The 27,733-nt window shown below is 41.0% G+C and overlaps 1 protein-coding gene across 1 annotated transcript in view; it reads left to right on the top strand.

Annotated features, from left to right (window-relative positions):
* The window catches only part of LOC134355421 (peptidase inhibitor 15-like), a 34,521-nt gene extending 6,968 nt beyond the window's left edge, over nt 1-27,553 (top strand). The window contains exons 3-6 of the mRNA XM_063065276.1: nt 14,109-14,227; nt 18,661-18,793; nt 18,890-19,005; nt 25,715-27,553. Of these exons, the coding sequence (XP_062921346.1) occupies nt 14,109-14,227; nt 18,661-18,793; nt 18,890-19,005; nt 25,715-25,850 (504 nt within the window). The 3' untranslated portion in view covers nt 25,851-27,553. The remainder of the gene's footprint in view (nt 1-14,108; nt 14,228-18,660; nt 18,794-18,889; nt 19,006-25,714) is intronic.
* The last annotated feature ends 180 nt before the right edge of the window (nt 27,554-27,733 follow it).

Raw genomic sequence — 27,733 nt, forward strand, 5'->3', positions numbered from 1 at the left:
TGGTATTAGCAATGCTAATGGTCTACAGATATCAATTTCTAACATTGCATGTCCACTGAGCATTAGGTAAGTGGATAGAGGTAACTGGGAAATATATGCTTGATTTTGATTGGATTGGTTGAAATGACGATTCAGCAGCAGCTGGCCTGCAGCTTTAGAAAATGACAGACCACCAACAAACTGATGGTGAAAAGGATGTCGGCTTTTCACCAGCATCATTTATAACCGTTTCTAGCCGAGGTTGAAATGTTTACACAGAAGAGGGAAAACAGACTTTAGAGGTGGCATAGTTGAAAAGGTCACATAAAAACAAGAAGACAAACAGAAAGGGCAGAACATCAAATGCAAAGAGGGCAATTTCACTAGTTTAAATGGCACGTTCATTATTATCAATGGCACGTTCATTATTATCAATACAGACGGACCTGTACATCAAGGGTGATGCTAACTACCAACACATCATTAGAAAACTAAATTACCTTTTAACTTAGAATATTCTTTACCGAGATAAAGAAGCTACACAAATTGAGAAGGTGGGGCCCATGCTCAGAGCTGATAGAAGAAGGCTGAAACCACGCGTTCCAATGAGATCCCCCTCATTCTTCTAAACTCCAGTGGGTACAGGCCAGAATTATCAAAAGTTCCTCATGCTTTAACCCTTTCACTTCTGGACTCATTACTGTGAACCTCCTCTGGACCCTCTCCAAAGACAGCATATCCTCTCTTAGATAAAGGAAAGGTACGTTGCATCTGGAGTTTCTCCGGTTAGCGGACGATTTCCTTCTACGCCTCTCTGACGTAGTGGGGAACCGCGTACGAGGCAAGTTACAGCAGTGGTTTGCCATTGCCTTCTGCCGGGTGAGTTTCCAAAGAGATCGCCAGCTTGTAACCCAGCACGGATGGAAAGCATGCAGGGGAGCTGGCTGGATTCGAACTCGGGACCTTTCGTCTCGAAGTCCGGCGCTGATGCCACTACGTCACCAGCCAGGCCTTTTTTAGATAAGGGGCCCAAAAATGCTCACAATACTCACAATTTAAAACTCTCTGCCAAACTGGATTGTGAATAATCACATGAAACAATCATTTCTTCTCAATAATTTGTATCTAAGAAATCCAGAACATTCCTTCTAATTCTGCCTTAAAGCCATGGGAGAGTGTATGCTATTGCTTGTTCTGCTTTCTGAGTTGTTTCGCCTGAGTCCCTCTGGACCTCCAATTTTGCTGGCACTGTGAGAGGCAAACTGTCACTCGTGGTCATGAAGAATGCCAATAGATTGTCGGTATTATCTAAATGATGCCGGAGAATTTGCAGTTATCCTAACACTGACCTTATTATTTGTATGGAAAAAATCTACATTGCAGAAGCTAGCCAAAGCAATTGAAAAAGTAAGAAGTCTAATTCCCCAATGGATGTCAATTCAAACAGAAATGCATTCAGAATTATGCTTCTACAGACTAAGCCAATTTTCAACTGAGCAGCACTGTGGCTTTTGGAGACTGCAAAAGAATCTCTTAGTACCTGTGTTAAAGGGTATTTGGACACAATGCCAAGTTTCAAAGAGGAGCAACAGTTTCAGCCTTACAACTATGTATACCGTGCGTGTCCTAAAGACGGGGCAAATTTCAAAAACACAAATAGAGAAGGTGGGGTTCATCCACAGAACTGATGGAAGGATGCAGAAACCACGTGTTCCAGAACTCGCTGGATTATCGGAATTGCTGAATAGTTGGTACTTGAGCCAACCATAGGTGGTTCTGGGCCACATTTTGATAGTGTAAAGCAAAGGTCTAATTACGCAAATAGTAAGGGGCAAGTAAACACCAAGTATAGGAATGGTAGCAATTCTACATTCTACAACAGGGGGTGCTGCCAGTGTTTCCCACAATTGTGACCAAGAGGCCTGAATAGTGTTGTGATCTTCCTGTCAGTAAGATGAAAGACATCAAGGAAGCAAGTGAGCTTTCCATCTGTGGGAGTGGAACAACTGGAGAAAGTTCTAAGAGAAAGGATTTATGTAGAATTGGAAAAGCAGCGTATGAGCTAAAGTCCTGTGTGTGGGAGATCCTGTCTCATTAACTTGATTGGTGTCTTTTGAGGAAGCAACTGAAAACATTCTTGAAGGCAGGGCAGTGGAATTCTGACAATTTTAGTAAGGCATTTGATAGAGTTGCACGTATTAGGTTGGTCCAGAAGGTTAAGCCATATGGAATCTGAGGCAACCTTGATTAGTTGGATCCTAAATTGGCCTAATGATGGAAGGCAGGATGTAGTGGTGAGACATTGTGTTTCTGATGGGAAATCAGTAAAAAGTAATGCATGACACAATTCAATCCTGTAAACTTTGTTGTTTGTGATATATTAGCAACTTGGGTGTGAATGTAGGAAGTATGGTTAGTAAGTCTATTGATGGCACAAAAATTGGTGGTGTTCACATTTATCCACATTATTCTTCATTTACTCACATAGACCATAAATGACAGTAATTTTTTATAAACACAGATACCTTTGGGTTCAAGTGAATATTCTTTAAAGTAGCAATACAGATACTTAGAGCGGTGAGGAAGGAATATAATATGCTTTTCTTCATAGGTCAGGCATAGAAAATAAAAACTGGGATGTTATGTTGTAACACTGCTGAACACTGGTTCATCCACACTTGGAGTGTTGTGTGCAGTTCTGAGTGTCACACTCTGGGAGGGATATAGTTGCCCCGAAGTGAGTGGAGAGGAGATTCACTAGAATACTATCTGGATTGAGGAATTTAGTTATGAGAGAGATTGGATAGGCTGGGGTGAAATTTCCTGGGACAAAGGAGGCTGTGGAGTGCCCAGATTGATGTATGTAAAATTATGAGAGGGCAAGGTTGTGAGAATCTCTGTTCCATAGTTGGGGTTATCAAAAAGAAGAGCACACTGGATAAAGTGACCGGATCAAATTTTAAATGCGATCTGAGGGGAAGGTTTTTAATACAGAGTGGTTGATACCTGGAACACTCTGCCAGGGGAGTGTGAAGGTTGCTGGAGGAATCAGTTGCAGTCTCTATGTTTAAGAGTCATTTAGACAGAGGCAAAGCATAGAAGGAGACAAATCTATATAGACAAGTCAGATGGGCAAAATGGTAGGCTTTGATGTGATGGGCTGAAGGGCCTTTTTCTGTGCTGTGCACCGCTACGATTCCATGACTAAATGGAAAAGAGACAAGTACAGTATCTAACTCTGATGGCATTAGATTAATTGTGAAAAGGAGGAGGCATACAGAATGACATTCCTTCCCTTTAATAGAATTACTGAGAGGAAGATCAGAGCAATGACACTAATATGATGTTTGAAGCCAGGAGAAGCTTTTGGAATAGAAGTAGATGAGGGTGAAAATAGATAGTGACAATATCATGAGAGGTGAGAGAAAAAGCTACAAGAGTGTTGAAGAGGAATTCTGAAACAACGTGAGAAAATCAGTAAAGCTAATCGAAGTATAGTTAAGGTAAATGTGAAAAAGCCCAAGTTGATAATAACAAGTTATGGAATTGAATGGGATTACAACTTGTGAGGCGGCAAAGAATCTTCAAGGCAGCCCAGAGAGTTGAATGAGTGGACCAGTACATGGCGGATGCAGAATAATGTGGATAAATTGAAGTTGTCTACTTTGGTTGGAAAAACATAAAATTGATAGATTTGGAAATGTTGATGTATAAAGAGATTCAAGTGCCCTGGTATGCAAGCTACTGAAAGCAAACGTGCAAGCACAGCAAAAGGTTTTGAGTGCAGCAACGAGGATGTCATGTTTCTTCAAGGATCATTATCTTGTTGTTTGAAGAGGCTTGTTGGTTCCTGAGATCCTGAGAGGCAATGCCGCCTGAAGATCAGCTCCTGGTAGGGTCACCCTTGGAAGTAAGGTCAAGGAGGAGGTTCCAGTCAAAGAACGATCCAGCAAAGACCTCAGCGGTGGAGCTGGCGGAAGATGATGACATATTGCAAGAGCAGTGAAGGCGGAGGCAGACTGCAGCAGTGTAGGTTCCCCAGTCATCTTGCATGCCATGCCACTGGACCCTGACCCCCGTCTGTCAAAGGTCACGTGGTGGCTCCCCATGTTAAGCAAAGTCACGCTCAGGCATTAAGTGAATAACCCCTTGAGAGAACATCATACCTGACCTGAGTGATCGCTCTACTACTACTTTATACTTCAATTGTGCAGGGCCTTGGTAAGACAACATCTGGGATATTGTCATTAGTTTAGGTTTCCTAAAGGGGACACGATAAAAGTTCACCCAGGTGTCTTGGGGGCATTATTGGTATGATGGGGCTCTCAAGTAAGAAGAGATTGAGTTGGCCAGGTCTGCATTTACTAAAGTTTTAGAGAACAAGAGGAGATCATATTGACATACATGAAGCTCTGATGTGGTTTGACTGCCTGGTGTTTCCCCCACTTGTGAAGGTCTAGAACCAAGGGTCAAAATCTTCGGATATGGATATTATGAGTGAAGCATGGAGAAATTTCTTCACTTAGAGGATGGGAAACCTATTGAATTCTTGACCACGCAAGAGGCTGACATGCTGAATATATTCCAGAAAGAGGTTGTTTTCTAGACAGAAAATGCATCAAAGGGGATGGGAAGAATTCTGCAATATGGCACTGAGATGAAGGAGTCAGAATCAAATTCCTACATAACACAGGACCACAAGTTCATCTTGCCAGTTTCCAAAATGCTTATTAATATTCAAGGACTGTTTAACCGGGAACAAATGCAGACTAGTAAACACAGGGTGATGGGTGAATGGCAAATGTCATGAATTGAGATAATTGTGGATGATTTAGGATTTGCAGAATTTTGTATTGTACTGAAATAGTCAAGTTGAGAGATAGCATAAGAAATAGGAGAAGGAGAAGACCACTTAGCCCTTCAAGTCTGCTCTAGCATTCATTAAATGGATAGTAATGCAGGCTTGATGGGCTGAAAGACCTACTACTGCTATTTTTCTATGACCTCTATATCTCAACATAGTCTTGCATTTCAATCACTTTCATCTGCTGAGCCAAATACAGCCTGATTTGACCTGCGTATGTTCCACTACCAAGGGCTCTTGTCTGCAAAGCAGCCGGGTATCATTTCCCAAGTCCAATTCCATCAAGAAAACTAAAGTCTGTGTAAAACATATTACAGATAGATCCATTTTCTATCACATGGATGATAGAAAAGTGGAGAGCTATATCGGAGGGAAGGGTTAGGTTGACCTTAGAACTGGTTAAAAGGTTGGCAAACATAGTCATAGTCATACTTTATTGATCCTGGGGGAAATTGGTTAAACATTATGGGCCGCTGGGGCTGTACTGTGCTCTAATGTTCTATGTCTTAAGTAATGTTCTGTTTCCATCAAGTCCACCAAGTTCTACCAGTTTACGTGGTCAACTCACCTACCATACCACTGGATTGTTTATCATTTCAACATTTCATTCTTTTGTTACCTCCACTTCAGACTGGGCTTTGAAAATATCATAGATAGATATACTTCATTAATCCCGAGGGAAATTTGGTTTCGTTAAAGCTGCACCAACCAAGAATAGAGCATAAATATAGCAATACAAAAACCACCAACAATCAAACAGCAAGATGCAAACTATGCCAGATGGAAAATAAGTCCAGGACCAGTCTATTGGCTCAGGGTGTCTGACCCTCCATGGGAGGAGCTGCATGTTCGATGGCCACAGGCAGGAACGACCTCCCGTGCCACCAAGTGTTGTATCATGGTGGAATGTGGCCGAAGTCCAACAGTAAAAAGTTCAATATCCAGTCTGCAAACACGTTCCTCGATCGTAATATAACCCGGATTGCAACATCTGTTGTTAACCAGATCAGTAAGCACCCAACTCCTTTACGCTTACCGCTCTCAGTGCACTTACGGTCAGGCAGAACGGTATTACCCACCGAACTCCTCTTCTCCATAAGTCTCTGTTGTCCCAACCTGGTCCTCTTTCCTCGGCTTTGTGATCCCCCTCTGCATCCTCATGGTCCACACAGAGAGTTGCAAGCTGGCTCCATTTCCATTTAGTCTGAATACTTCTTCCATTCCGAGGTTCTTTGACCTCTATATCTCAACATAGTCTTGCATTTCAATCACTTTCATCTGCTGAGCCAAATACAGCCTGATTTGACCTGCGTATGTTCCACTACCAAGGGCTCTTGTCTGCAAAGCAGCCGGGTATCATTTCCCAAGTCCAATTCCATCAAGAAAACTAAAGTCTGTGTAAAACATATTACAGCAAAGTATTTTCTTAAACATGCATTGTTTCAATTTTGTGAAGTTTTATGACCATTCATTAAATATAACTGAAGCCTTTTTAAAATTAGTTTGGCACATTTGAAATTCAATTCCATTAAATATTTAATGTAAAATTCAGAACATAATGTTTAATGATGGTTAAAAAAGTAACAGTAATGAATTTATAAATTAATTAATGGCTAAAATATGTTTCAGGCTCATAGGGACACATGTTTTTAATGTTAAGAAAGTTGAAACAATACTAGTAAAAGCAAAAAAGAGTCTGGTTAGTCCAGCCTTGGAATATTGTGTCAGTCCTGGTTGCCTCAGTACAGTAAGTATAAGAAGATTTAGAGGGGGTCCAGAGGAGATTTACCAGGATGCTGCTTGGGTTAGAGAGCATGTTTTGTGAGGATAGATTCAGTGAGCAAAGGCTCTTTTCTTTGGAGAGAAGGTGGATGAGAGGTGACTTGATAGAGGTGTACAAGATGATAGGAGACATAGATTGAGTGGATAGCCAGAGACCTTTTTCCAGGGTAGAAACGGCTAATACAAGGGAGCATAATTATAAAGTGACGGGAGGAAATTATAGAACACACACAAAGCTGGAGGAACTCAGCGGGCCAGGTAGCATCTATGGAAAGGAGTACAGTCGACATTTCGGGCCAAGACCCTTCCTCAGGATCTCCAGACTGTACTCCTTTCCATAGATGCTGCCCGGCCTGCTGAGTTCCTCCAGCTTTTTGTATGTGTTGCTTGGATTCCAGCATCTGCAAATCTTCTCTTGTTTGTGGAGGAAATTATAGTGGGGGGTTGTCAGAGGTACATTCTTTACACAGAGCATGGTGAGAGTATGGACCACTCTAGTGGTGATAGAGGCAGATACATTAGAGACATAAGGAACTCTTAAGTAGTCATATGGAAGATAGAAAAATGGACAGTTATGTAGTGGGGTAGGGTTAGATTAATTATAGAGTAGTTCAAAAGATCAGCAGAACATTTTGGGGCAAAGGGCCTATACTGTGCTGTAATGTTCTCTGTTCTGTGCTCTATGTTCTCATACAAAGGAGAGTACAAAATGAGTAAGAAATAGTCCCAAATGGTGAAAGCAAAATGAAAATCAACTGCGGAAAAGGGAGAGGGAGTTTGGAACGAAAGGAAATTGAGGGAGAAGAAAGACGAGACCTGGAAGAGGAGAAACTCAGTGAATAAAATGAGGGATTAATTATTTCAGGTGGAAACGAGGAGGTTCTTCATCAGTCAGAGAGTTGTGACCTTTTGGAGTTCTCAGCTGCAGAGAGTTGTGGAAGAATCATTGACTGTGCTCAAGGCTGAGAGAGACAGGTTGGAGTTATTAGAGGGAAGCCGATTACGTAGAAAAGCAGAGTTAATGCCAGGAGCATAGCCACCATTGTTTTTTTTTAAGTGGCATGACTCCTGGACTTATAGAGTTATACAGCACAGAACAGGCCCTCCATGCTGATCTGTTTACTCTTCGACACTAATTCCATTTACCCAGGCTAGGACCTGCCTATTTAAGTGCCTGTCTAAATGTTTCCTAAATGCAGTGATTGTATGTGATTTCAGCACCTCCTCTAGCGGCACATTCCAGATATCAATCACCCTGTGTTTTAAAAAAACTTTTCCCATCAAATTCCCTTTGACGCTCCTTCCTCTCATCATAAACCCATGACTTGTTATTTTTGATACCCCCACCGCATGAAAAATAGACTATCTACTCCATCTATGAAAAAGAATGAATAGTTAGAATTTGGGCTGAGACCCTTCATCAGGACTCCTTTGTATTATTTCTACCTTCTTAACAATAAAATAGCATATGTTCCCATGAGCCTGAAACATATTCTAGATATTAAGCTATTTATAGATTATAAATTCCTGTTGAAGGCTCTCAGCTTTGGTTGTTGGAGAAGAAAGACCTATTCTCTTCTACACCGACCACCCCAATCCCATGGCAGTAAATAAGATGGAACACCCTCTCTTTGACCTCATCATTTACCACCAAACAGAGATTCAGTACCTTTAAGATGAAATAGTATTTCCCTTACTATTGCATTTTTAGTGAATATACGTCTGTTGTATTACATTCACTGCCTTGATGTGGTCTTTCTATATTGGCAAAAAAAAACAGGTATAAATTGGGTGATCACTTTGAAGAATACTATTGTTCAGTCTACACAGGTGACTGTGACTTGCAATGGTCTGTTGCTTTGTTCTCCAGGACTGGAAAAGAAGGGAGAAGAAGTCAGAATAAGGAGGAGGGGGGAAGTTTGTCTTCTTTTCCCTTCCTTTCCAGTCCTAATAAATGGAAAGCAGTAATTATCTTGAAGCTAAAAAATACTGTCTATAGTAAAGCTTTGCAAACAAACTCTGCATACGGAAGACACTCTATCTGTGAGAAGTAAGATGGGTCTCACTGCACCTGTTTTATTGCTGCTTGAGAGCACAGTACAAGACAATGGGTTGTTTAATTTGGCTTGTTTCAAACAGACAAGCTGACTCTAAGTTGCTTAGTTCAAGGAAGCTTGCAGACCAGATCGATAATATCATTAAGCAGATCAAATAACTGATGTGTTTAAAACTGGAATGTTTACGTACTCAAGGAAGTTATCTGTACAGCATTAATTATGAACTGTTAACATTAAGCTGAGATCTATGTCTCCAAGATGCTTTTAAACTACTTGTGTAAAAAAGGGCATCTGAGAGACTAACAGAAAGTGTGAAGTCAACCAAGTGTTAGTAAGAAGATGCAGTATAAATGTAGAGAGCAGTTCAGGGTCATTAGGAGTGGTTGAAGAACATCACGAGGAATGACAAGAAGAAGATGTGACTAAGGTCCATTAGTCTAGCTTAGATTTCTGCAATGGATGTTTCATTTATTTGCATCATTGATAGGTCTTTATTTATAGGAATTGTACCAACAATATATTTTAGAAATCCTTTGTGTTTTAGAAATGGTTTTTAATTTGGAAATATTTTATAAGATAGAAATCCTCTGAGTTTTAAATATGTTATAAGAATGTTGTTTAGATTTAAACGTGTGTCACTGAAAATAAATGAAATGTGTTTAAACTACTTTGTTAGCTAGAAGAGAGGGTACCCACTGCCCAGATAGTAGATATTGGCAGCTATAACTCACCATGCAGAGTAAACAGGGAAATAAACTAGTCTTTGAAGATTAGGTAGTGCAGTATAATCTCCCTTTAGTGAGAGTACTCATGGCTATTTATATCTGATAGGTCTTCATTTGAGTTTAGAACTTCGCAGTTGGCAAACCCAATACCATCACACTGTCTCTAAATATATCAACTGATCCTCTGGGTGTTCAAAGCATTTTCCATTTTTATTTCATATTTTAGATGACAGCTATGTGCAAAATTCACCATGTAATTTTAGAACAGCAGTGGGTCTCAATCCTATTAAGTCAAATACAAGTCTAAGTTTACTAACCCTTGTGGGAATTTCAGTGGTTAAATGCCAAGTATCTATTGCTTTGTAACAGAAAAACAATTGTTTATACCGTTACAACAAGTACTGCCCGTTTTGAAAGGGCACTCGAAAGAATAATATGAGGTAAGTTATGACTCATTTTCATAGGGTCCATGTGGAAAATGCATGGCTCTTTGTTGACCTATTGACGAGGAACAGATCTTCAGGAATACAATGTGTTTCTAATTCATGGTCTAACAAGTGCCTGTCAGACCAGAAGTACTGGTGTGGTTATGAACTTTCCAGGGTTTCTTATGACTCATGGAATACCACATGGCCAAATTTGCATTGGCAGACAGATATAACACACCCTTTTTTGGATTTTTTCCACATCTTTTTTTAGCTACTCACTCCTGGCATTGCAAGCTAGAAGCTGAAGCCGTGTAGCATGCAGGCTTTTCCATTGCTGTTAAGTGACGTTCAAATGAGTCTGGACTGTAGTTTTGGATGCTCATTTTCTTTGTCCCAGTTCAAGCGATTCAAATCTGGTTCAGTACACCTGCTCTTTCTGTATTGCCTAAAATCAAGCACATCTCATTTGGTGGTGCTAGAAAGCATTTGTAGCTATCACGTGGTTAATTCGCACTGAATTGACCCTGTGAGGGCTGTGCTCCAGATTCGTGCTGACTGATCATTATCATTATTTCTGTTTTAGGTTAGCAGCAATCAGACTATTTCCTTTACCCAAACACATTGTACAATCCTTACAATTACACTTTGCATTCTTGTGGAGAAGAATGTGCAGTATAAATGGAGCCAACAATAGCAAATGGTAGGGACAGGAGTGTGCAGATGGAGAGAGTGCTTGTCATATTAGGCACGTCCTCAGTGGAGTCTAACATCATGGCTGAGTCCATTGAATACAATGATATCCTTTTTGCCTTACCATCTTTCTCAAAGGTCTCTTTTTTCCTCTCTCTACCTATATTTCCTTAAACGGGATAGAGTAAATATATACCTTTTGTTCTGCCGCTGCCTCATCTCAACCTGTTGCATGCCTCCCCTACCCCTCACAGTCTCTCTGTCCTCCCAACTCTGCTCACTTTGCTTCAACACCATCCTTCAATGTTTCTGCTAAGAACAGTAACCTGGCCAACTTGTCCTGAATGAACATGAAGAAAGCAAAATGAAGAAACATCGTCATTGGATTTGATGCTGAAAGTCTGGGGGGGAAAAACAGAAGTGCTGGAAATCCCAACAGGTCAGGCAGCCTCAATTGAAAAAGAAGGTCAATAATCCTGGTCTGTGACCTTTCTTCTGAACAAAGGATCATGCATCTGAAAAATTAACAGACACACACACACAAACACACGCTCACTATGCTGAGTTTTTCTGGCAATTCTGTTGAAGTCGATATGTCAGAGTTCGAAGACTGCAAAGTAGGATTATGTTCTGTTGCAAAGGGTTAACATGGGAGTTTCACTGTGACAGCCTACAAGTCTGTACAGCAGTGGTTCAGCTAGTACGACTGCCTTATGGCACCAGTAACCCAAGTTCAATCATGACCACTGGTTCTGTTTGCATGGACTTTGCATGTTCTCCTTGTCGTCATAATGACTTCCTCCATGTGCTCTGCATTTCAAAAGCACATTGCTTGTTAGGAGAGTTGGCCAATTTGAATTGGTAGAACCTGCTTGCGTTGGTGGAAATGTGGAAGAAATGAAATGGGATTAGTTAAGGAATAGTGTAAATTCATGCTTGATGTTCAGCATCTACTTGGTGGTTGGAAAGACCTAGTTCCATGTTTTATGACTCTACAACTCTTAAGAACGTGTATGGTGTGTTGGCTCTCAAGATCCATGAGGTAATGTTGCAGCTATACAGGACCCTAGTTAGATCCCACTTGGAGTACTGTGTTCAGTTCTGATCACCTCACTGCAGGAAGGATATGGATATTATAGAGAGAGTGCAGAGGAGATTAACAAGGATGTTGCCTGGATTGGAGAGCATGCCTCGTGAGAATAGTTTGAGTGAACTTGGCCTTTTCTCCTCGGAGAGACGGAGGATGAGAGGTGACCTGATAGAGGTGTATAAGATGATGAGAGGCATTGATCATGTGGATGGCCAGAGGCTTTTTCCCAGGGCTGAAATGGCTGACACGAGGGGGCGTAGTTTTAAGGCGCTTAGAAGCAGGTACAAAGGGGATGTCAGAGGTAAGTTTTTCACACAGGCGGTGGGGGGTGCGTGGAATGCACTGCCAGTGATGAAGGTGGTAGAGGCAGATACAATAGCGTCTTTAAAGGCACTCTTAGATAGGTACTTGGAGCTTAGAAAAATAGAGAACTCTGTGGTAGGGAAATTCTAAGCAGTTTCTAGAGTCGGTTACACGGTCGGCACAACATTGTGGTCAGAAGGTCCTGTAATGTGCTGTAGATTTCTATGTAACGCTAGACAAACTGTATGCAGTCCTGACGAAGGGTCTCGGCCTGAAACGTCGACTGCGCTTCTCCCTATAGATGCTGCCTGGCCTGCTGCGTTCACCAGCAACTTTGATGTGTGTTGCTTGAATTTCCAGCATCTGCAGAATTCCTGTTGTTTGCATAATGAAATCTTTGGTGCCTGGCCCAAAGCCATTTTGTAAAGTCAAGGACGTTGAACACCAGCATCTACCATACACAGAGCTTTGTACAGAGCTTGGAGCCCATCCTTTCCAGCATGGAAGTGTTGGGTATCTCCTTTGTCACACTTGTGGATCCATCCATTTCATAGTGTTAAGTTTCTATTGTAGCACATTCAAAATTTCTGGCATGTTATGTACAGGAGTGGGAGCTTAAACCTGTAATGAAGCCCAGATTGCAGTCATAACAGATACCAGTCTGAGTCTTCGTCCTGGACATCTTCCTTGCCATCAACTCTTCATTCCATCTTGTCTTCATTTTCCAACTAGCTTCTGCCACTCAGCCATTTCCAACACTACCCTAACTCTTGGTCTATGAACTGCTTTTCGCCGTCCCTGATTCTTTCCTCTCCATTCACTTCTGCATTAATCATCTATTATTTTTCAACTGAAAAATTCCAAGAGCCAAAGGAAATGTTTGCGCTAATTGAGCCATTTGGACAGTGTGGATCCATCCTGTGATGTGAGGTGTGTGACATGAGTTCTGACTATTTAGTCAGCTGCCAGAATTACTGCTTTGAGAACAATAGTCACACTGACGGGAATAACTGATAATTCTGCAAATAAGCTTCATCAAGGGTAATACATGCAATTTCATCATCTTACCTGCCTCTGGAAATTTCAACCATTGAGACAATAATTGCCAGAGACATGTTTTTCCGAAGGCAACTTGAGTAACATAGATTGAAATGATATTATCACACTGTGTCCTGTGCGAATGGTAACAGCTGATTGATAAATTAGAAAGGAAGAGCCCAGAGTGTTGATTAATGGGAATACAGTTTAATAAGGATGAAGAACTTTAAATGGGATTCTACATAGGGGAAAAAAATACATAGAACTTCAGCATCCATGTATCAATTCTAGTTTGTTTTTGTGTATATAAACTACATTGTTACTTTCGTACAATCTTTGATTAAATAAGGCCCTCCGTTGGTCGGAGTTGACCGTTGATGTAGCGTCCTAGCTGTTCACGTGACTCACAAGCCAGGGCAGTACAATATGGAGAGTGAGCTGTTGTCCATTTAGCAGACTCCTCCCCCTCCACGTAGCTGATGAACACTAAGAAACAGCAGAGACCAATACAGTTTGGCACCAGTGGCATCGCAGGAGTTGCCAGTCAGTGTTTGACTCAATCTAGGGCTGCCTTTGGGATCCCAACTCTGTATTTTTCCTTGGGGTTTACTCCCAGAGCCTTGCTTATGAGCGGGTTTAGCTGCAAGGCAGCGGAGGTTTGAGGTCAGAGTCTTCCTTCTCCTAGGTGAGCTGCCAACCTCAGCCGACGGAGCCTCATCTTCCTGAAGTGACTGGTTTTAAGGCACCAGTAACTTGCCTTTGTCCCTTCGCCTGTCAATAGGAATGATTCCACCGGGTTTGGTAACTCAGTCACAAATGAAGGCCAGGAGCTGCTCTTGATTATCAGAGGCTATTTGAGGTATACGACATTGGGAGTATTTAATAGGTATTGGAGCATGCCCCCGCTACGTCCTCTGGCTATGACACCTTTTAGATTATAGCCTGCATATTCAAAAGGAGGATGCTCACTGGTGGAATATATCCTTTAGCCATAGTGTCTGAGCAGGAATAGTCACCAGAAATTAAGATGGAAAAGCAAATACTAAATGCAAAATCTTCATCCATGGAGTTCATCATGTAATTGTTGGAAAATATGGCATACATCTTAGTTTATAATGCAAAGTGATTTTTTTTCTTCTTACCTTAATACAGATATGGGATGAAAATCTTGCAAAATCTGCTGAGTCTTGGGCTGCCACTTGTATATGGGATCATGGACCAAAATATTTACTGAGATTCCTCGGACAAAATCTTTCAGTTCGCTCTGGACGGTGAATGATTTTTTTTAAAATAGCGTGTTTCGAATTGTGAAGAGCAAAATATTATTTTCTTTTCTATAGAAAGTTAATTTGCTTTTCTCTGTGCCCTGAGTCATGTCAACCAGGAGGATCCATATTCCCATTCCCACTTGTGCTAATTTGCTACTGTCAGCCTAGCAGTTACTGGTGGAATCAGATGTTGATCTCAATCGACCAATAATAGACGAGGGAAGAATCAATCAGGATTCTAAGTTCCAGTGGTAGATATTGATAACTGTGCATGCCTTTGAGGGCAGAATATGATTTAATTTCAGATCTGGAAACTGCAGATGCTGGAATCTGGAGGAACAAACAAAGAACTTAATGGGTTGAGCAGCATCTGTGAGAGGAAAGGAATTTATAATAACTCTTTGACCCCACTGAGCTCTTACTGCAGATTTTTGCTGATTTCAGATCCTCTAGACCAAGGGTTTCCAATGTTTTTTTATGCCATGGACCAATACCATTAAGCAAGGGTTCCATGGACCCCATTTTGGGAACCCCTGCTCTAGTCTGTCTAGGATCCCACATGAGAAGATGAGGTTCTATAATATGGATTACAGAGTCAGAATTCTATGCCAGGAAGAATCAGAGGCATGAATCACAAACCAGAGAAAACCTGCAGATGCTGGAAACCAGCAACACACAAAATGCTGGAGGAAATCAGTAGGCCAGGCCGCATCTATGGAAGCGAGTACAGTCGATGCTTAGGGCTGAGATCCTTCCTCAGGATTGGAGAAAAATTCTCCAAGTAAAAATAGGGAATAAAATGATGCAGGTAAGTTTTCTGTAATGGATTTAAGCTGCACCATGCAAGCATATTCTAAGGAAAATGTACTAATAATTCACACTTGATATGTTAGGCTACTTGTACTGAAAAAAATACAATGTTAGATTAAATTAATAGTTATAATAAGCAGTGTCCACTTATTGTCTAATTATCATCTTAGTATAACTGATCATCCACAAGGTTACAAATTAGTTGTTGTTCAAACATACAGGAATACAGTTAAACAATAAAGCTTTACTCCAGGACCAAGATACCAAACATAATACCAACAGTCACACACACCACAAGGCAGATGTACAGTAGCACTTATAAGATAGCAAGCACATAAGATATCAATAAAATACAGTCACACAAAAATATATAGTACAAGACCCCGAGTCCATGAATGTTGCCGGAGTCTGCAGTCAAACACAATACCGTTTGTCTTTTGCAGACGAACACTGGGTGGATGGGGGGATTGGCGGTGGAGGGGGGGGGGACTGGCAGCACCAACTCCAATGCCTCCCTCGTAGGAGGTTGTAAACAGGCAACACCGTGGCTTGAGGCCTAGTCCTTGCTGTAACTGAGGCAACGCAGTTACCCCGCCATCCACCAATAAATCAGTGAATCAGACTTGCAGCGTTCCTCATTAACAACGTCCAACAGGATCTTGTGATCCCAAGAAAAATGACTAAGGCGATCACTCGCTGTTAGACTGCAAGTTGACCCCACTTGAGAATTTGACTTACACACACTTACTGGAGGAACTCAGCGAGGTAGGCAGCATCTGTGGAGGGGAATAAATAAGCAGCATTTCGGGTTGAGACCCTTCCATTCCAATGCCATATATAGAGATCTGAATTATTAGAGGTAAAGCTCTTCAGCTGAAAATGTTAAACCAGGATTCTTTTTTAAGTAACTCATATCAATACGAAAGATTCTCTGAATCCATAGGAAGAAAATAGGATATTATTTGGATTCCCGGTCTATATTCCTTTTTTCAGTGAATATTGCCAAAGCATCTTTCATCTCAAGTCAAGTCAAGTTTATTGTCATTAACTATGTACATGTACATTGTCAAATAACCATATAACAATTACAGCACAGAAAAAGGCCATCTCGTCCCTTCTAGTCCATGCCGAATGCTTACTCTCACCTAGTCCCATCTACCTGCACTCAGCCCATAGCCCTCCATTTCTTTCCTGTACATGTAGTTATCTAATTTTACTTTAAGTTACAATATTGAACCTGCCTCTACCACTTCTGCTGGAAGCTCATTTCACACAGCTACCACTCTCTGAGTAAAGAAGTTCCCCCTCATGTTACCCCTAAACTTTTGCCCCCTAACTCTCAACTCATGTCCTCTTGTTTGAATCTCCCCTACTCTCAATGGAAAAAGCCTATCCACGTCAACTCTATCCATCCCCCTCATAATTTTAAATACCTCTATCAAGTCCCCCCTCAACCTTCTATGCTCCAAAGAATAAAGACCCAACTTGTTCAACCTTTCTCTGTAACTTAGGTGCTGAAATCCAGGTAACATTCTAGTAAATCTTCTCTGTACTCTCTATTTTGTTGACATCTTCCCTATAATTCAGTGATCAAACCTATACACAATACTCAAAATTTGGCCTTACCAATGCCTTGTACAATTTTAACATTACATCCCAACTTCTATACTCAATGCTCTGATTTATAAAGGCCAGCATACCAAAAGCTTTCTTCACCACCCTATCAACATGAGATTTCACCTTCAGGGAACTATGCACCATTATTCCTAGATCTCTCTGTTCTACTGCATTCTTCAATGCCCTACCATTTACCATGTATGTCCTATTTTGATTAGTCCTACCAAAATGTAGCTCCTCACATTTATCAGCATTAAACTCCATCTGCCATCTTTCAGCCCACTCTTCTAACTGGCCTAAATCTCTCTGCAAGCTTGAAACCCTACTTCATTATCCACAACGCCACCTATCTTAGTATCAGCTGCATACTTACTAATCCAATGTACCACCCCATCTTTTCTCCAAACCAGAGTGTAAAGCACAGTAGTACACATAACATAACAATAACATGTAAATAAGGATAAAATCTACAGATGATTCACGCATAAATAACAAACTAACGTGCACCAATTAAGTATTGTGAGGTACAGAACAGATTAACCAGTGACACTTCGAATGCGATGTGGCAGGGAGTTCAGAAGCTTAATGGCCTGAGGGAAGACACTGTTTCTGATCCTGACCGTTTTTGTTTTTATGCATCAGAGCCTCCTGCCTGATGGTAGAAAGTCAAAGAGGATGCTGGATGGACGGGTGGGATCTTTGATAATACCAAGGGCCCTGCGTATGCAGTGCTCCTGATAAACATCCCCGATGGTTGGTAGGGACACCCCTATGATTCTCTCAGCTGTTCTCACCCTTCTTTGTGAGGACTTCCGGTCCGATGCTTGGTTGCTCCCATACCAGAAGGAGATGTAACTTGTCAGGACGCTCTCAATGGTGTTCCTGTAAAATTCAGTTAAGATTGGGGGGTCGGGGAGTAGCCTGACTTGCCTCAATCTGCTTAAGAAATGGGGGCGCTCCTGTGCTTTCTTGTCCAGGGAGGTGATAGTAAGGGATCAGGTGAAGTTATTCACCATGTGAACTCCCAGGGACTTGGTGCACTTAACTCTCTCTACAGAGGAGCCATGTATTCGCAGAGGGGGATGGTTCGTCTGCACCTTCCTGAAGTCCACAACGATTTCCTTGGTCTTCTCCACGTTCAGACTTAGATTGTTCTTCTCACATCCGTCCACCAGTCGCTCCACTTCCTCTCTGTACTCCGCCTCATCATAGTTGTTGATGAGGCCAACCACTGTTGCGTCATCCGCAAACTTGATAACTCCATTTGAGCTGAATCCTGCGACACGGTCATGCCTCAGCAGCGGTCTGAGTGCACAGCCCTGCGCAGCGTCACTGCTCAGCGCAATGGAACTAGAGGCGTAGCTGTGGGACAGAGGGATGCCAGAAAAAGGCTAGCAACATCACGAAAGATCCCACCTACCCTGCTCATGGACTGCTTGTCCCACTGCCAGTAGTGAAGAGGTTATGTTGCATCCATGACAGGGGCACCAGACTCACAGTTACTTTCCCTAAGCAGTCAGACTGATGAACACCTCCACCCACTAACCTGCTAACTGACCCCACCACTACTTCTTAATCATTTTCTGTCAGAATCACCTTATGAACAGATACTCCTGTACCTAGTTCCTTTATGTACTTACAATCAATCTATGCATAGAGGCTATTTTATCTATTTATATTAATTTTTTCTCTTATTATTGTGTTCTTCATGTTATTTTGTTTTTTTTTATGCTGCATCGGATCCAGAGTAACAATTATATCATTCTCTGTCAAAGCTCGAACTGGGCACGGCACCTGATGATGATGATGATGATGATTCTGCTCCATAGACGCAGCTTGGCCTGCTGAGTTCCTGCAGCATTCTGTGTGTGTTTCTCTTCATTTTATGTGATTGTCTATGAAATAGCTTGGCAGAGTTGTAGATTGGCTATAGAAATGCAAGTGTTTAGTCATTGCTTTGGCCTTATAGCAAACATCTAATAGCTTAAAATATTTATTATCCTGAGTAGCTATCGAAATATTCTACAGTTGGTAAAACCTTGGTACGATGAAGTAAAGGATTACAGATTTCCATATCCTCAAGACTGTAACCCCAGGTGTCCCCTGAAATGTTATGGACCAGTATGCACTCACTACACCCAGGTAAAAACCTTTTTGATATTTCGTCAGACTTCTTATTAAAATGTCTCAAGAATCTATGTTGCATAATAACTGAAAACAATGCTTGCTGCGTTTCAGATGGTTTGGGCAACATCCAACCGAATAGGGTGTGCAATCCATACCTGCAGCAACATGTATGTCTGGGGGTCCACTTGGCAACGGGCTTTTTACCTTGTATGCAACTATGCTCCAAAGTAAGTGCTCAGATTTACCCCAACTAATTGCATTTTATTTTCTACCTATCTGGTTAGTTAGATGTTCTGTACACTTACATACTTCATTTGATCTTATTTTGTTTTTGTTGCTCCTCTCCGTGCCTTCTGGTGTATCGAGTGGCAACCTTGCCCCTTCTTTTGCATATGTCTGTTTTTTTTTAACAAGGTCGAGTTGCTAGCTCGACGCTCAACCCAGCGCGGATGGAAAGCATGCAAGGAGCTGGCTGGATTTGAAGACCGGCACGGGTGCCACTACACCACCAGCAGGCTAACTTCATTTGATATTAGCCATCAAATTCACACTGGGCTAACCTTTCAGCTTTTCAATATTGAAAGTAACTTGCTGGAGAAATTAATAGGATGGTTAGGTTCTATACTGAGGGAACAGCATTTTCTGCCAGATCACAGTGGTGAAGTCATCAAATTGCAAAATGAAGACCCAGAAGCCCAAACTATTCATCTGGACAATAGACAATAGACAATAGGTGCAGGAGTTGGCCATTCAGCCCTTCGAGCCAGCACCGCCATTCACTGTGATCATGGCTGATCATCCACAATCAGTACCCTTTTCCTGCCTTCTCCCCATATCCCTTGACTCCACTATCTTTAAGAACTCTATCTAACTCTTTCTTGAAAGAATCCAGAGAATTGGCCTCCACTGCCTTCTGAGGCAGAGCATTCCACAGAACCACCACCCTCTGTGTGAAAAAGTTTTTCCTCAACTCCATTCTAAATTGTCTACCCCTTATTCTTAAACTGTGGCCTCTGGTTCTGGACTCCTCCAACATCAGGAACATGTTTCTTGCCTCTAGCATGTCCAATCCCTTAATAATCTTATATGTTTCAATCAGTTCCCCTCTCATCCTTCTAAATTCCAGTGTATACAACCCCAGTCGCTCCAATCTTTCAACATATGACAGTCCCGCCATCCCGGGAATTAACCTCGTGAACCTACGCTGTACTCCCTCAATAGCTAGAATATCCTTCCTCACATTTGGAGACCAAAACTAATGGAGACATGAACTTAAATATCACTGCAAGAGCTGGGAAAGTTTAAATAAAATAATTAAATGTCTGTAATAGAAATCTATTATTTGTAATGTTAACTATAAGACTTTTTAACAATAAAACTCGTCTAGTTCACTAATGGGAAAATGGACTAAATATGGCAGATGGAATTTAATGCAGAAAAGTGTGAGGTGGTGCACTCTAAGGGTGGGGTAGAACTTACAGAGTGAGTGGCAGAGCACTGAGGAGTGCAGTAGAACAAATGGATGGAGGAATACAGATCTATAATTTCTTGAAATAAGGTCATAAAGCTTTTGGCACATTGGCCTTCATAAGTCAAAGTATTGGGTACAGGGGTTGGGATGTTGTGTTGAAGTTGTATAAGACATTGGTGAGGCCTAATTTAGAGTATTGTGTGTGATTCTGGTCACCTACTTACAGGAACAATATCAGTAAAATTAAAAGGATGCAGAGAAAATTTACAAGCATGTTGCCAGGATTTGAGGACCCGAGTTCTAGGGAAAAATTGAATGGGTGAGGACTTTATTCCTCAGAACATAGAAGAATAAAGGTGGATTTGATAGAGGTATACAAAATAATGAGGGATATAGACAGGGTAAATGCAAGCAGGCTTTTTGCACTGAAGAGGGATGAGACTAGAACTAGAGGTCATGGATTAAAGGTGAAAGGTAAGGTGTTAAAGGGGGAACTTCTTCACTCAGAGGGTTAGAGTAAGAGTGTGCAATTATCTGCCAGTGGAAGTGGCGGACGCATGTTCAGTTTCAACATTTAAGAGAAGTTTGAAGAGGTAAATGGATGAGAGGGATCTGGGTGCAGGTTGATGGGACGGCAGATTAATAGTTTGGAATGGACTAGATGGGCTGAAGGGCCTGTTTCTGTGCTGAAGTGTGCTATGATTATGGCTACCATCTAACATCAGGAACTTTCAGAAGCTCTCAAAAAGGTGATAGCTTTGACAGACGTCATAGCAAAGAATGCGGCTTAGAGGGCCAACAAACTTTGTTCACCTTGTTCTGGTCCTCCCAATGATAATGTCACATTGTGCAAGACTGCAGTCAAGGAGCGTGTGAGCAAGTAATGTGGAATAATGGTAAAAATGTGACTGTATGTTGGGAATAGGAGTGCTCGGTGTTGATAGTGCCTAAGTGACAGGAATGCTGTACAGTGAACAATGGGTGAGCCTAGGGACATAGTTGGCGGAAGGCAGCTTTGGGAATTTGCATTGATCTGACCATGTGTGAGCTCACTGAATGTCTTGCAGCAATTTCACTGAACCTTGTCACTTTGTGGTGACTTTGATAGCGATTCCTTCCACTGCTCTTTCTGTGTCCTTTACCAAGCCCTCTGGAGTTCTGAAAATCTGTGTGCCTCTTCTCACTGTTGTTCAGCTTTGGCTATCAAACACACTGATATGAGCCCTGGGGTGATTTCTCACCATCTCTCCTTTACGAGGTTCTGGCTGGCTTTAGTTTGTGTAGGCTTGAAGATTTGCTAGCTACTCATGAAATGGTGGTGATGCAGTAGGAGAATAAAGACAGCAGTAAGCAGCAGCCAGCTGTCGAAGCTAAGTTAATAAGCAGTCTGTGTAAATTCCATGTGTGGTCCACACTGGATCAAAGGGCTTGTGTTAATTGCAAATTGCTATCCCACTGACAGTGATGTCCAAATCAGCACCCAAGGTCCCTCATTGAACAAGAATGATTTAGAGCAAGTTAGTAAATACTTTAATTAATAGTCTAGACTCAAATTAAATGTTAGATGCTTTTTCTTTACTCGCATATTGAGCCATCATGAATTAGCTCTGGTACAATAGTTGTGAAACTTTTAGCAATGGATCTGTTTCTCCTCTCATTTGAAAAGAGAATGGCTTAAAGAGCAGAGATTCCGAAACAAATTATGTATGAAACACTTTTGCTCAATTTAATATAAATTATATCAAAATATGTCCAACAATTGTCAACAATTTATAGACAATAGACAATAGGTGCAGGAGTAGGCCATTCAGCCCTTCGAGCCAGCACCGCCATTCACTGTGATCATGGCTGATCATCCACAATCAGTATCCAGTTCCTGCCTTATCCCCATAACCTTTGATTCCACTGTCTTTAAGAGCTCTATCCATCTCTTTTTTGAAAGCATCCATAGACTTGGCCTCCACAGCCTTCTGGGGCAGAGCATTCCATATATCCACCAATCTCTGGGTGAAAAAGTTTTTCCTCAACTCCGTTCTAAATGGCCTACCCTAATTCTTAAACTGTGGCCTCTGGTTCTGGACTCACCCATCAGTGGGAACATGCTTCCTGCCTGCAGTGTGTCTAATCCCTTAATAATCTTATATATTTCAATAAGATCCCCTCTCAGCCTTCTAACTTCCAGTGTATACAAGCCCAGTCGCTCCAATCTTTCGACATATGACAGTCCCGCCATCCCAGGAATTAACCTTGTGAACTTAGCAAGAATGTCCTTCCTCAAATTTGGAGACCAAAACTGCACACAGTACTCCAGGTGTGGTCTCACCAGGGCCCTGTACAGCTGCAGAAGGACCTCTTTGCTCTTATACTCAATTCCCCTTGTTATGAAGGCCTGCATGCCATTAGCTTTTTTCACTGCCTGCTGTACTTGCATACTTGCTTTCAGTGACTGATGTACAAGAACACCTAGATCTCGTTGGGCTTCCCCTTTTCCTAATTTGACTCCATTTAGATAATAATCTGCCTTCCCATTCTTACTACCAAAGTGGATAACCTCAGACTTATCCACATTAAACTGCATCTGCCATGCATCTGCCCAGTCACCCAGACTGTCCAAGTCACCCTGCATTCTCATAACATCCTCCTCACATTTCACACTGCCTCCCAGCTTTGTGTCATCAGCAAATTTGCTAATGTTACTTTCAATTCCCTCATCTAAATCATTAATATATATTGTACACAGCTGCGGTCCCAGCACTGAACCCTGCGGTACTCCACTGGTCATCGCCTGCCATTCCGAAAGGGACCTGTTAATCGCTACTCTTTGTTTTCTGTCAGCTACTGCAATTGATTATGTTGCTAAACACATTTTAAACACCTAAGAGCAAGTGTTACAAGGCATGCTTTCAGACCTGCTCTATTATTTTTCTTTGATTCTCTAGATTGAAGTGTATTCAGGCAACTAAGTACCAGATTTCCATAAGGTCCATCAACTCAAAGCTTTCTGAAGCTCACTTCAAAGGTCCCATCTTCAAAGGTTTAATATCATTGCCGCATGTCATGAAATTTAACTTTGCAGCAACAGTACAATGAAATACAAGATAAACATAGAAAAAAAACTGAATTGAAGTTTACAGTGTCTATAAAAAGTATTCAACCCACATCCCCCCCCCCCGGGAAGTTTTCATGCTTTATTGTTTTACAACATTGAATCACAGTGGATTTAATTTGGCTTTTATTGACACTGATTAGCAGAAAAAGATTCTTTCATGTCAAAGTGAAAACAAATCTCTACAAAGTAAGATAAATTAATTACAGATATAAAACACAAAATAATTGATTGCATAAGTATTCACCCCTTACAAATCAGTATTTAGTAGATGCACCTCTGGAAGCAATTACAGCCTTGAGTGTGCGTGGATAGGTCTCTGTCAGCTTTGCACATCTGGACCCTGCAATTTTTCCCTCATTCATCTTTACAAGACTGCTCAAGCTCTGTCAGATTGGATGGGGATCGTAAGTGAACAAACCTTTTCAAGTCCAGCCACAAATTCTCATTTGGATGAGGTCTGGACTCTGAGTTGGCCACTGCAGGACATTAACTTTGTTGTTTTTAAGCAATTCCTGTGTAGCTTTGGCTTAACAGTTGGGGTCATTGTCTTGCTGGAAAACAAATCTTCTCCCAAATTGCAGTTCTCATGCAGACTGCATCAGGTTTTCCTCCAGGATATCCCTGTACTTTGCTGCATTCACCTTACAAGCCTTCCAGGGCTTGTTGCAGTTAAGTATCCCCACAGCATGATGCAGCCACCACCATGCTTCACCGTAGGGATGGTGTGTTTTTGATAATGTGCAGTGTTTGGCTTACGCCAAACATAGTGTTTAGTCTAATGGCCAATAGCTCTATTTTGGTTTCACCAAGCTATAGAACCCTCTTCCAGCTGATTTCAGAGTCTCCCACATGCCTTCTGGCAAATGCTAGCTTAGATTTCACGTGTGTGTTTTTCAACAGTGGCTTTCTCTTTGCTATTCTCCCATAAAGCCACAATTGGTAAAGCACCTGGGCAACAGTTGTATGCATAGTCTCTCCCATTTCAGACACTGAAGCTTGTAACTCCTCCAGTGTTGGCATAGGTCTCTTGCTGGCCTCCCTCACAAGTCCCCTTTTTGCATAGTCACTCAGTTTTTGAGGACAGCCTGCTCTAGGCAGAGTTAGAGCTGTGCCATATTGATGATTGACTTAACTGTACTCTGAGGTATATTTAGTGACTTGGAAATTTTCTTGTATCCATCTTCTGACTTGTGGTTTTTCAAAACCTTTTTATGGAGTCACTTGGAGTATTCTTTTGTCTTCATGGTGTAGTTTTTTTCCAGGATACTGACTCACCAGCAGTTGAACCTTCCTGGTACAGGTGTATTTTTTACTACAATCAATTGAAACACCGTGACTGTACACAGGTGATCTCCATTTAACTGATTATGTGAATACTAAAACCAATTGGCTGCACCAGAGATGATTTGGTGTGTCATATTAAAGGAGATGAATACTTGATGCAAACAATTAGTTTGTGTTTTATACTTGTAATTAATTTAGATCAGTTTATAGAAATTAGTTTTCATTTTGGCATGAAAGAATCTTTTCTGTTGATAGTGCCAAAAGAGCCAAATTAAATCTATTTTGATTCAATGTTGTAAAACAATAAAACATGAAAACTTAAACAACAGGAATTCTGCAGATGCTGGAAATTCAAGCAACACACATCAAAGTTGCTGGTGAACGCAGCAGGCCAAGCAGCATCTATAGGAAGAGGCGCAGTCGACGTTTCAGGCCCAGACCCTTCGTCAGGACCTGCAAGGAGCGGGGCTTATACTTTTTATAGGCACTGTATATAGGTATATTAAACAGTTAATTTGAGATAAGTAGTCAAAAACAGAAACTAAAATAAAAGTAGCAATGAGAAGAGTGCATGTCCTGGGTGGTGAGGTTCCTTGATAATGGAAGCCGCTTTTCTGAGGCACCGCTCCTTGAAGATGTCTTGGATATTACAAAGGTCAATGCCCACGATGGAGCTGACTAATTTTACAACTCATGGCAGCTTACTACAGTCCTGTGCAGTAGCCTATACCAAACAACGATTCAGCCAGTCAAGAGTGCTCTCCACGTTACATCTGTAGACGCTTTTGACTATTTTAGGTGACAAGCCTAATTTCCTCAAACTCCTGATGAAATATAGCCACAGCCTTGTCTTCTTTATAGCTGCATATATTGGACCAGGTTAGATCCTCAGAGATATTGACACCCAGGAAGCTTGAAATTGCTCCCTTTCTCTCTACTTCTGATCCCTCTATGAGGATTGGTATGTGTTCCTTCCTCTTAACCTTTCTAAAGTCCACATAATTACATTTTTCTGTTAAGCCTCTGTCAAAAAAGCACTGGAACTTCATAGCTTGTTTTAATATTTGTTTAGGGGAAACTGGATTGGAGAAGCACCATATAAAATTGGAACGCCGTGCTCAGCCTGCCCACCCAGTTATGGAGGAACCTGCAACAACAATCAGTGCTTTCCACGAGTAACTTCAAACTACTTGTACTGGTTCAAGTGATTTGTTTACAGAATACGTAGCCAATGCCACAGTAGGAACATTAGTTCCTCAAACTGAGTTACTAGTCAGCTGAAAAGACTTTGCAAAACATATTATATACCCATTATTATCACTGAAAAATTTACCATTTTACAGAGATATTTAATATTATCATTTTACTGCTTTTAACTTTCACTGAGTTAGCTCATAGAAATGCAAAACTTTATTATATCAACACAGGGCACTGTATTTATGAGGAGAAACAGCATAAAACTTCAGAATATTGCTATGTTTTTATTTGCAGGTGAGAATAGAAAGCAGTATCCAGCTGGTTTTGTGCATAGATATGATGCAACGTTACCGACTTGGAAAAGCAGTTTGTTATTTATCCATAATGGGTGTATTTAGGTTTACACCTAGAATACTGTTAAAACTGGAGGGACAGTCAGATAAGCTAAGGGATTTGCTTGTAGAAAGCATTAATTAAAGCAATTGCAAATAATTTAATAAGCTCTGCTCTGGATAACGAGGGCAGTTTAGTTCTTAAAGCTTTTGTGGTGCTAATCATTTATTTAAAATCCCTGCCAATCATGTCAGGCATAACTTCAAGATACTTAGCTAAGATATTAAAATATAGAGAAACAAATAGGACAGTCATAAGGGTGCTATTGATCATAATGATCACATTTTGATCACATATATTTTTCCATAACAGTTGGAATTTATAAACCGTAGCCCCAGGCAGCTCAGACACAAACACATCCGTTGTATCAGGTAGCACATGAGCAGGCTCTTGTGCCAAAAACAAGTAACATATCTGCAATATTTACAGGAGATTGCACTCACTTCATTCAATACAGTCAATGACTACATGTTTACTCTTCTTCCTCTGAGGACCCCAATCTATATCTTCATGAGGTCCTCAACATTTCGTTTCTTAAATAATTTTTGGCCCTTTGATTTGATGGCATTTTCCCTCTAAACTAAACAATAGATTATTTTCCTGGTGTCTTTAACATGGCAATATATCCAAAGGCACGACAGAAGTCAGCGTCACATAATTACAACACTTATGCCAATGCCACAGATAACTGCTTAGCTCCAAGAGGAGATGGTCATCAGTACTTCAATATCGAATTTGGTGGAATGGTTACAGCAAAGGTCACAGGACATTTTCCAGACATACTGGAAGGATATAAAAACCTGAAATGCAGGGAACACTCAGAAGTCATGAAGCATCTATAGAGAAATATGCATAGTCAGTGTTTGAAATTCATTTGTAGTACTTTCTCTTTTTATTTCAAATCTCCAGCTTTTACTGTATTTTGAGTTTGTAATATTAGAATAACAGATCAATATTCTAATTTTCTGCTTATTGCTCTTTGCTGCTTGGATTTACTTTTAAGAATCCACATTTATTATTAATATAAACTAGAGGAGAAAAGAAGCAGTTTTCGGAAAGTGTAACAGTCTTAAATTGTTCAGTTATCAGGGCATTAGTAATTATGCACAATAAATAACAAATGGTGACCTTTTTACTAGGTAAACTCTGATTAGTCAATCATTTAGGTATTTTTATAAGTTAAACGTGGTTACAATCTGTGCCTTAAACAAAGAGGCCTGAACTTCATCTTTGGTTGCTCTGTATCTTTTTCACTTAACTTGCTCAATATCGGCAATAGTAGCTCCAAAATTGTGGAGTTTTTGGTGCAAACTACATTCAGTGCAATACAAGCTTTAGTGATTTTTTATGCAGATTCAGAACTGCAGACTCAGACTGCAGAAAGTTATAAATTAAATATATAGTTCCCTTCCTGATCAAAATATTTCCATTGTGATATTTTGCCAGTCCATTTATTTGCTGTATTCCAAGGTGATCAATGTTCAACCTTTATCAAGGTCAT

This window comes from Mobula hypostoma, chromosome 1 (assembly GCF_963921235.1).
Source record: "Mobula hypostoma chromosome 1, sMobHyp1.1, whole genome shotgun sequence".
Lineage (NCBI taxonomy): Eukaryota > Metazoa > Chordata > Chondrichthyes > Myliobatiformes > Myliobatidae > Mobula > Mobula hypostoma.